This window comes from Lonchura striata, chromosome 12 (genome assembly GCF_046129695.1).
Source record: "Lonchura striata isolate bLonStr1 chromosome 12, bLonStr1.mat, whole genome shotgun sequence".
Taxonomy (NCBI): Eukaryota; Metazoa; Chordata; class Aves; order Passeriformes; family Estrildidae; genus Lonchura; species Lonchura striata.
Window position 1 is genome coordinate 21,216,006 of NC_134614.1, and position 11,063 is coordinate 21,227,068.

The window sequence follows — 11,063 nt, forward strand, 5'->3', positions numbered from 1 at the left end:
TTGCCCAAGGGCCTGATCCAGATCCTGCTCACACCACTGGCATCAGGGGCTTGTCCAGCTCTCAGTCACACATCCCAAAAGCAGGGGGCACACTAAAAAAGGACTGAAAATCCCTGAGCTAACCAGCCTGGCACCACCTCTAGTGAGCAGCCACAAAGATGATTAATTAGAAAAAAATTCCTTTTCCCATGTCCTGTCCAGGCTGCAGGCAGTGAGTCACTTCAGATCAGCCAGTTCATGGTAATTGTGCATATAATATATTAAAACTCTGGCAAATCTGAGTTGGTTTAGTCCTCAGTGACAGACTGACACTCATTTTTGCATAGAATAATTTCTGATAAACTAGCTTATTTCATAATATTAATGCTACAACTCTGTCTGCTCGGGGGATGTTAATGAATATTGCAGGGAATTTGACCCTTCAGACAGATTTAATTGTATGTTCTTGTGCCTCTGACAGAAACACTTTGAGACTGATGACCCTGATTTCGAGCTGTATTACCACGGAGGAGCACACTAAAAATATTTCCACTTGTAGAAAAATTAGTGCAGCCTTTGACACGCTGTTCTCCAGCTTAATTTTGCAGTAGCAGCAGCAGAGTGGCCTCTTGTGCAATTTGTTCAAGGGGAAACAGTGGACATGAAGGATTGTTTTGCATGAACTCCATGAGGTTCATTGCATTTCAAAACCCATGCCCTAGAGAACTTATAAATATGTTATAGAACGCTGAAAAATTCAACAAGTCTCTCTTTTTTTTTTTTTTTTTCCTTCTAAATAACAGAGATTTTTCTTTTCAATTTCTTCCAGTCATTAGCAGCATAACAAAGGCTCAGTGCAGAAATTACAGATCTTCCTTGGCCTCCCCTGGCATGGCTGGGATTTACCCACCCTGCTGAAGAGGAATGTGGAAGCTCTGTGCTTGGTGGAAATTTAGGTCACTCAGGCTGTGATTCCCAGGAATTCCACTGCTTTTTTTTACCCTCTAAATGCTTGAAAGGCAAGATATATTCCATTTGCCATCTGTAGGGTAGTTATCTTGTGTTAATTAGGCAGTTTTTCCTTATCTCTTCCACAACTCAGGGCAGACACGTGCTGATAATGAGCTATTGAATGTCACTGGTGACTGATAAGAACTGTAACATCCCATTGTGGGATGCTCTGCCCAGAGGGAGGAGACAAGCATTCCTACCTGGATATAATCTGGGTTTTTGGGACAGCAGCACGGCTTTTCCTGCACTGGATTTCCCAAAGGAACAGCTGCTTCTTCCACTGCATCTTCAGAGGAAAACTGCACCCTGTTCTACAGGATAACTGCTCCAAGAGAACCACACCTGACACTCCTGGAGGACTCCAGCCACAATTCCCAATTAAACTGCCACCAACACCCTGACCAACAGGGTGTCAGGTTGTATTCCGACTCTGTCAGTGTTGTTTTGGTTCACTGCATTGTTTATTTTATATTTTATTTCCTTCCCTAATAAAGAACTGTTATTCCTGCTCCCATATTTTTGCCTGAGAGCCCCCCTTAATTTCAAATTTTTAACAATTCAGAGGGAGGGTGTCTACATTTTTTTTTCCCCATTTAGGGGAGGCTCCTGCCTTCCTTAGCAGACACCTAGACAGTGCTGCCACTCCATCTATGCCTCTGGCCACTCCAAAGTGGGGTACTCACGTGGCTTTTTGGTGGTGGCATTGACAGTGGCACTGAAGGGCCCTGCTCCAGCGCTGTTGTAGGCACGCACAGCTGTGTAATAAGCCAAGTTGCTCCTCAACCCCGTAATTTTTATTGATGTCTCATTCCCTGCTGCTTTTACTCTGTTTGAAGATTCTTCTTTTTGGCCTTTATTCCAGTACCTAACCTAGGAGATGAAAACCAAAGCATTTAAAACTTGCATGGAAGGGGCTGTTCACCCACGGTGTTGTGCTAGACTTTTTTAAGTGCATTTTTTTTTCACTTCAGCTGAAAAAGGTAGAAATACATTAAAGTTTCAGAAATATGTTTACTGTGCAAAAAACCCAAAAAACTCTTATCCATCTGCTTCTCACGCTTGCTGCTCTTTTCAGTTGTGACTGCAGGAAAAAGGCAATTGAAATATTAGATCTTGCTTGAACTAAAGAATGACAAGAAGAAAACCATTACTTCATTAAGAAGGAAACAAGCTCAGAAAAATGTACCTTATAAAGAAGTTTCTTTGAAAGTAAATCTAATTCTGAAAAAAATGTTAGCTTGGAGTTATGCCAGACATGTGACTATCTATCAGCACAAGAAGCAAAACCCCACAGAACAAAGTTGGGTTTTTCTAACAAAGATAGAAAAAAAATTGTCCTTCTCCTGGCTGTAGGTGGGGCAGGAAGAGCAAGATTTGGGGTGAATCTGTGTGGGTGTGCTGCAGCCTGCACGACCCTTCTGCCCCATGGCCCTTTACAAAGAGGAGTGGATTTTACCTAATAAATAGGGTTGATCGACTGAAATATTTTTATGTCCACAGACTCACCTCATAGCCCAGCAGCCTCCCATTGCTCATCTTCCAGGGGATGGCTGTCCAGGACACCTGGATGGCCGAGGAGGACAGGCTGGTGGCAGACACTCCCGAGGGGGCTGTGCTGGGCTCTGTGTTGGGAAATCAACACGGGACAGGTGACAGCAGGAATAAACCTGAAACCTGTCCTCATCCCACCCCACCTCCCTTCCCTGAGCTGCTGCTGGAACTGATTTTGAATTCCTGCTGGAATTGATTTTGAATTTTCATATTTCCCAGTCCTGCACTGTACTGGTGTGACTCTGAACTCCACACAAAGTGTCAGCAGCTCTGCTCACAGCTCAGGCACACAGAACAATCCTTTTCCAGCCCAGAACCAGCTCAGGCACACAGAACAATCCTTTTCCAGCCCAGAACCAGGGACACCGCTGTAGCTTCAGCCCAAGAAGTGCAAACAGGGAATGGAGGGGGGCAACCTGGGAGGGTGGGACTGCATCACCCGGAGCTGGAATTGGACAATGAACCCCAATGTGGAAACGGACTAAAATTTATAAAAGTGTGAGAATTCGTGGGGTCCATCTGGGGTGTAGCCCTGGCTGGGCTCTTGCACTGCCCAAGGTATGTCCTGTGAAGGTTTTTTAACAAATCTCCACTTTATTCCTTTAGCTCTGCCCCTTCTCTGCTCCAGGCAGCCTCTCCAGGTGCTGAGGGAGCCGGGGGAATTTTGGGGCAGCCCAAGGCTGTACCTTCCTCAGCTGAGAACACGGTGGCCACGGCGCTGAAGGGCCCCTCGCCCTTGTTGTTGTAGACGCCGACTTTGACCTCGTAGGGCGAGAAGGGCAGGATGCTCTCGTTCCTGAAGACGTATCTGGGCGCGTCAGGAGAGGTCACCACGGTCTGGATCCACGTCGTGGTGCCCGAGGGGCGGAAGGCCACCACGTACCCGAACCCCTCCCCGTTCTGCAGCTCCTCAGGGACGGGCTGGGACAGAACAACACGGAGCCGTGAGGCCACGGGGCAGGCTGGCAGGAGGAAACTCAGGGACATGATGACAGGATGCACACAGCATGAAACCCTCAGCCAATTAACTCTGGTACAGAACAGCAAAATGTGATCCCTACAACCCGCTTTAAGGTTTGCCTTTCAAGAAGAGAACAACTTTCAGGTATAATCTCTGTTTTTCACTAAGTATTCTGCTTCAAGATGCTCTTCAGTAAATACAGCTTTTCTTCCATCAATCCACAGTTCATAAAAAATAAATAATTGCTTGGTCAGCTGTTAAAGAATCCAATACCACCTTCATAGAGTGGATGAAACCTTCTTCTGATGTCATTATGATTAGATAACCACACAGAGTAGTCAATGCTAGGAACAGAATATTAAAAGAAAGGGATACATAATATAAATGGAAAATGGTTAGCATGTGCATCCAGATTTAATGATGGGAAAGCAAGAATTGCAAACCTGCACTGCAAAGCCCAACTCTTTGGCTTGGCCCTCTTGCCCTGCCCTCCTGCCTCCTTTTCAGCATCAACATTTGTCTGAGAACAGAAGCAACCCCAGCCAAACTGAATTCCCTGGGGATTTCCACCCAGCCCAGGGACACATGCAGGAACGAAGGCCAGTGTGCAGGGCTCAGATCACACAGGGCCCAGAGCACGTGCACATCCCAGGGCAGAAGCTGCTGCTGCAGCCAGGGAAATTCAGAGACAGCAGAAAGGAAAAAAAGGACGTTCTGAGAAGGGAACTCCTCCCCAGCACACTTACATCCCACGTTATGACCAGCTCAGACCTGCTGCCGCCTCCCCCGCTGACCTCAGACGGGGGAATTTCGGGAACTGTGGGAGGAAATGCAGAGATGTCAGCACAAGGCAGAGACAGGAGAACACACCACATCACCCTCATGCCCTGAATTTAACCCACATTCATACTCCTTCTGCAATCAGGGGGAGTGGTTTAGGGGTAGGAAGCACTGGAGAGCCCCACTGATCCTTTCCTGGGCCAGGCTGGGGCTCCTCTGAGTTGTGAAGAACCTCAGCAGCTCGCAGGTCACACCACTGCTGCTGTGGTTAGGAACTACCAAAAACTGGAGACAAGCTTCATTTTTCCAGAGTTAACTCAGAGAATGGCTTGGGTTGGAACAGACCCCAAAGATCATTTTGTTCCAGGACACCTTCCAGTGGACCATGTTGCTCTGAATTCCACACCCTCGAACACTTCCAGGGATGTTATGTAGATAAATTGGGGAACAGCCTCATTCCAAGTGAACTGGGCTTATAACTGATGGGTTCTTCTGGGCCACATGCTTGTCACATGGAAGGTTTTCACTCATCAAACACCAGGAATGAAAAATCCCTGTCAAAATTAACCTCTTTCCATCCATTAATACCTTCAGACTCTGCAGCACTGCCTGAACTGGCAGATTCTGCCACAGTAAATGGATTTAAATGGATTTAAATGGATTTAGATGTTATGCTTCTGTGGTTCAGTAATGCAACACAAACTGTCCCACAGCTAAATGGAAAAATATGAACAAACTTGTTTCAGGTTTTTATATCCAATGGCAATTCCAAGCTTGTTTGCAAAGAGCCAAAGATACCAACACTCCTTTTCCTTGTTAACATTCAAGATTCTTGAATTAAAAACAAATAGAAGGACCCACTAACCTGCCTCTTCAGTTCTTACTTTTTCTGAGGGCAAACTAGGCTCTCCACCTCCTATTTTGTTACTGGCAACTACACGAAATTCATATTCAACCCAAGGATTTAAATCCACTACTGTGCTTGTGAAGGTTTTCCCGTCGATCACATCCGGAACTGGGGGAGAGAAAGGGAAAAGGGAGCTCAGGAAGATGATGCCAGAGCCATTCCCACAGAGCCTGGGCTGGGAACTGTGCCCACCTGTGGTGGCTCGCTGCCAGCCCACGGAGAAGGGAGTCCTGGCCTGGATGCTGTAGGTGGTCACGGGGCTGTGGTTGTCCGTGCCCTCCTGCCAGGAGATCTGGGCAGTGGTGTCCGTGACCTCGACCACCCTCACGTGCTCGGGGGGCCCAGGAGAGCCTGGAACGGGATGGGAAACCAGGCAGAGGTTGGTGAACCCCTGGGAATCACTTCCAGCAGGATGGATTCCCATTTTTTTTCTTCCTCAGGGGGGAGGAGAACAATGCAGACCAAAATCAGAACACTCATAATTATAGTTTTACATTCACTAAGCTTAACTTTGATAATTTCAAGCTGAAATACTGCCAATGGCAGAACAGATGACTGGATTTTGGTTTTTTACCAAGAACCTTTGTTCAGTACATCCCTCTGTCTTTCCAATGTCTTTTCCTTTAGTCCTAAATGCCCTCTTTAACCTACAGACACATCTCTGTAGTCTGGAAGTGTTTTACCTACAGCTTCTTTACTGTACAAGGCACTGGAACGATTTTTCAGCACATCTGACCAGCACCCCAAGCAGCAATTCAGACAAACTTCCTGCTGCCTTCTGGAAAATCCTCATTCTGGGCATTTCCTGGCCAAAATGTTGGGTTTTGTCTCACCTGCATCAGCAAAGGGGGTTGAAGTGAGCAACACTGCATTAACAGTGAGAAAATATCTGAAATATTTTAAAATATATTGAGTAAGTGCTGATCACATCATGTGCTTTTCTAGATCCAAGCTTTTAGCTTGCAAAAAAATGTAGCTGTAGCATCAGCAAAGAAAGCCACAGTTGTGGCTCAACTGTGAGCATTCCAGCTTGGAATGAAAATGAATAATCCTGCATTATAGGCTTTAAAGCCTGGGACAAAGGCTCTCCTGGGCTCTGGCAGAATTGCCCGTTTCAAAGGAAGGATTCTGGAGTCCCCAGCAGCTCAGTCTGCAGAGGCAGCAACCCCAGCTGCCTCAGAGCTGCCAGCGTGTTCCCTCTTGGCAGTGACCTGAAGGACTGGCAGTGAAAAAAGATGTGAAGTCACTATTACAACCTCCAGCTCCTCATTTCTCTGGGAAAAATCAGGCTTCACCCAAAACCTGAGCTGTAATTCTCCCTAGCTGCAGGTCAGAATGAAATAATTCAACTCACAGCCATTCATCACCCCATTCACACCATGCATTGGTTCTGTAACCTCCACCATCAGTTATTTCTATAGCCTGTAATTTAAAAAGAGGTGGAAAACATGATGCTGGGGCTGGGATGGAATGTACCTCGCACGATGAGGTCGGCAGCAGAGGCCACACTGTCCACCTCTGTCTTCACCATGCACACGTACTTCCCACTGTGCTTCAGCTGGATGTTCCTGATCATTAAATCCCCTGATGCACTCTGGGGAACACAGAACATTTATTAGTGCCAACACTCCTCCCTTGCAGTTCAGTATTTCCTTTGGAAAGGGAAAAGAAATCCAACAAAAATGTGAGGTTGCTCAAAAGCTGCACTGCAGGACTGTGGCAAGCACATTTCTCTCCCTCTCAGGATTTTTCATAGAGGTGCACGATAGAAATGAAAGAGAAAACAATTTCTATTCCTGCTCCTTGTTTTTCCTATGTGGAACGTGTTTGGAGAATTGTTAACCTGGGGTGATGCTTGGTTGGATTCTGGTGAGGATTGTTTGAGCTGGTGGCCAATCCAACCCACTGGGGCTGGACTCTCAGAGAGGGTCACGAGTTGTGTTAGAGATAAGAGTCAGAAAAAATAGTATGTAGTTTTAGTATCCTCCTTTTATATAGTATATTAATGTATTTTAGCATAGTTATAATAAAGAAATCATTCAGCCTTCTGAACTGAGTCAGACATCAGCATTTCTTCCCATTGTGTTCACCTGCATCTACAATACAGGACAGCAAATTCCTGCCCATCAGCAGCTCCGTGCCTGTTGTCTGGGAGCATTTTCCCAAAAAACCAGGAGGTGATGTCCCTTTTTTGGGAGAAATGAGCTCCAATGTGGGGAGCTCATACTGGGAAGGCAGCTCCTGCCTGGAACCCTCAGTTAACCCCAGTGCCCTGTGACCATTTGTGTCAAAGCCCTAAAAAGAGAAAAATGTGTTTTCTGTGGCCATTACCAATTTGATTTCTAGAGAGAATTAATGGAGTTTTTATCTGGAACTTGTAAGTCAAGTCATGACAGATTTTTAAGGAGTTTAAATGTGTAAAAGACAAAGTTGAATTAAGTCCATCCTCCAGGTTATTGTGAGCACTTTCATTTAAAGGTTGCACATTCTAGGCTACATTTCCCATTTTACAAGCCCCAGTTCTGTTCTTTGCTATTCACTGAGTATTTATTTAATCTTTAGTCTTTTTTCCTCATTGTTCTCTCTCAGATCACAGCATGTGGTTATTTCCTGGATCATGGGAAAAGAAATAAAACCTGAATGAAACTGTAACTTCCTATCACGTTAGGGCTCCTTGTGCAATGTTTGTTTTCTGCACCACTGAACAGAGAACTTGATATTAAACCTTTGCTAAACAGTGTCCCTTTAAAAAACATCTCTTTGTGTCAGCTCAATTACTGCCTTAACTCTGTTCCAGTCAAATTTTCCAGGTGAAAAACGCCTCGGTCAGATTTTAATTTTTAAATTATATATATTTTTCTGGACAATCAGCATTTTCTTCAAGGACAGAACCCTAATTTGTAGGTATTTTCAGCTATTTTGGCCACTAATTCATAGGCAAACAGTAGTTTGGGAGAAAGGCAAAGACATGACTCTGAAGTTTATTTCAGTCTTGGAAAAAAACCATGAACCTTTCAAAACATTTGATTATTTTTCTTTGTTTCAGCATTACAACGTGTCGATTCTTTATTCAACACAAGCTGAAGCCAATTCTGCCTGTGCCTGGTCTCCTGTGAAAGCACAGATGGAAGCTGTTTGCAGGACAATTCAGTGCTGATTGCTTACAATAAATTAAAAGTTGAGTCAAAAGCAATCTAAAATCCATCTCTTTGATTGGGAGTGGATATTCAGGGAATGCCCAACGCCAGCAGAGAATGCAATCACATCCTACACAAATTTCAGCAAACTCAATTTGAGACCTCTCACCAAAGGGGAGGTGGGCTTCAAATAGAAGAGTTTAGCTTGAAATAAACCTCAGGAAAGTGTTAACTCTGCATTTCAGTTATTTGTGGGGGTTTGGGAAGAGTCTCAAGGGACTGGGGGAGCAGCAGGAGGCGGTAAAGGAGATGGGAATGAGTTTGTTCATGGAGGGGAGGGAAGGGAAGGGAGGGGAGGGGAGGGGAGGGAAGAGAAGGGAAGGGAAGGGAAGGGAAGGGAAGGGAAGGGAAGGGAAGGGAAGGGAAGGGAAGGGAAGGGAAGGGAAGGGAAGGGAAGGGAAGGGAAGGGAAGGGAAGGGAAGGGAAGGGAAGGGAAGGGAAGGGAAGGGAAGGGAAGGGAAGGGAAGGGAAGGGAAGGGAAGGGAAGGGAAGGGAAGGGAAGGGAAGGGAAGGGAAGGGAAGGGAAGGGAAGGGAAGAGAAGGGAAGAGAAGGGAAGAGAAGAGAAGAGAAGAGAAGAGAAGAGAAGAGAAGAGAAGAGAAGAGAAGAGAAGAGAAGAGAAGAGAAGAGAAGAGAAGAGAAGAGAAGAGAAGAGAAGAGAAGAGAAGAGAAGAGAAGAAGAGGTTTCAGCTCACCCCTCCAACCTTCTCGAAGTGCGAGGCGTCCCTCTGGAAGTCCGTGAGGGTCCCGTTGAAGTACCAGGTGAAGCTGATGTCCAGCAGGGGATCGTGCTGCACCTGGCAGGGCAGCACCACGCTCTCCCCCACGGTGACATCCATGTTGGAAGGTGCCAGGGTGATCCTGGTTGGCTCTGCAGGGAGCACAGACATTGGTTTTTGGACTTTTCTGCACTGAGATCCCCGCAGGTTCCTCGGGTGGGATCAGTGACAGCCACCTCCAAAGGTGCAGCTGGGCTGGGAATGCTGCCTGGAGCTTTGTGTCCTGGCCTTTCCCAGCAGGAGCTGCTGGGCACTGCAAAGGTGAATTTGAGCCAATCCCCAAGCTGAACCACAGGCAGGAATTGCTCCCAAAAACCCCACTGGGTTTTGAAGCAGCAGCAGCCACTGGGCAGGTGAAAAGGTGGCAGTAAGGGAATAAACCTAATAAACCTAATAAACCCCAGAAACTGCAGGAAATCCACTTAAGGAGGAGCACACTGCATATTTGAGTCCAAACATCACACAGAACATATATAGTGTCATTAAGAACAGCTGTTGGTTATTCCAGAATCACATTAACGGAGAAAAATTTCAGCTGCTGTAAATACTATAACAATACTGTAACAATAAAATTTAATTCTAGGAATTCTCTGTATATAATTTTATTATTTGTATATAAAGGGATATGAATCATTTAGGAGCACAGGCTGAAAAGATGAAGTTGTTAATTCACTGAACAAAATAATTCTGTTTGGACCTATGAGATATATAGGATATGTAATGCAGTGGCATATTAGATAATTCCGAGTTTGGGAAATCTTTTAGTTATTAAGATCTTTGAAAAATAGCACTATGAGAGAAGACATTCTTCAGATAAACTTCACAAACTCTTGGCTCTTTTCATCCAGTATCTCAACCAGCAGCCAGAAATGGATGACTTGGAGGAAGGATCCCTCTGAACAACAATTCTGCATAAAATTTGCTTTTCAAAGACTCTGTTCTACTGCCCGTGGAGTCCCTGAATGCTCCCCTGCAGCTGGAGTTTCCACCACATCTTTTACCATAAGCAAACAGCATTTAAACCTCTTTTGGGCAAAACAGATTTTCGACTGGAATATAAAATTACCTCAAAGATTTTTTCTGATTGACATGTTTTTTTATAACAAATTAAAAACCCCCACGAACTTAAAAGCATAATTGCACTATTTAGTGTTTAGAGGAGTGAGAGGAGGGAGGGAAGTGCTCAGAACTCCCTCACATCTGAGAAATATCTTTGTCAAAGACAGAAAAATCCCTCGGTGTCTTTTACACTAATGAAAGAGCTGTAACAGCTATCATCTTTATACATTAAATAAATAACTTCTCACACTCTTTATACTCCACTGCAGGCTCCCAGAGGCTGCAATTCCACTCCCAGCGCCCGTGTCCCAGCTCACCCACCTGTAACTACCAAGCTGGTGGAGCCCCTGGCTGTTCCAAACTGGTTTGTGGCCAGGCAGGTGTAGCTGCCAGCATCCCCCTTGGTGACGTTGGCTATCCTCAGTCCTCCATCCTTTAACAGACTGACCCTGAAAAATTACGGGGAGATTCTGAAAGTCACAGCATTTGTAGACAAAATGCTTTCAGGCTTCACTGTTGATCTCTCATGTATTAAACTCTATCAACAGTTAGGATGAAAATGAACTCTGCCAGCTGAAAGCAGGGCAATCACCAAGCTGGGGTTTGAAAATGTTGTGGCCATCCACTGATAATGCGCAACAAATTTGAACCTGTCGCCCTGATTCTTAAGATTTTCTAAAGCCTTCTGAGTTTACATTCTGTTAGAAAACTTTCCCACACATTTTCTATAAACAACATATTGTTTTGCATGCCTTCGTGGGGGTGGAGGAAGTTGATGTACTGGTGGTTTGTCCAATGTCTTTGGAGAGGTGGCCCATTCACTCTCCAATCCACTGTCAC

At 45.3% G+C, this 11,063-nt stretch overlaps 1 protein-coding gene across 2 annotated transcripts in view; it reads right to left on the reverse strand.

Moving 5' to 3' along the window:
- LOC110475079 (contactin-3) overlaps positions 1-11,063 on the reverse strand; it is a 102,909-nt gene that overhangs the window by 6,352 nt on the left and 85,494 nt on the right. For both annotated transcript variants that reach the window (XM_077786187.1, XM_021538960.3), the window contains exons 10-18: positions 10,545-10,672; positions 9,081-9,256; positions 6,666-6,783; positions 5,382-5,540; positions 5,148-5,297; positions 4,249-4,319; positions 3,228-3,462; positions 2,497-2,612; positions 1,674-1,860 (exon numbers count right to left, since the gene is read on the reverse strand). In XM_077786187.1, coding sequence (XP_077642313.1) covers positions 1,674-1,860; positions 2,497-2,612; positions 3,228-3,462; positions 4,249-4,319; positions 5,148-5,297; positions 5,382-5,540; positions 6,666-6,783; positions 9,081-9,256; positions 10,545-10,672 — 1,340 coding nt within the window. The remainder of the gene's footprint in view (positions 1-1,673; positions 1,861-2,496; positions 2,613-3,227; positions 3,463-4,248; positions 4,320-5,147; positions 5,298-5,381; positions 5,541-6,665; positions 6,784-9,080; positions 9,257-10,544; positions 10,673-11,063) is intronic.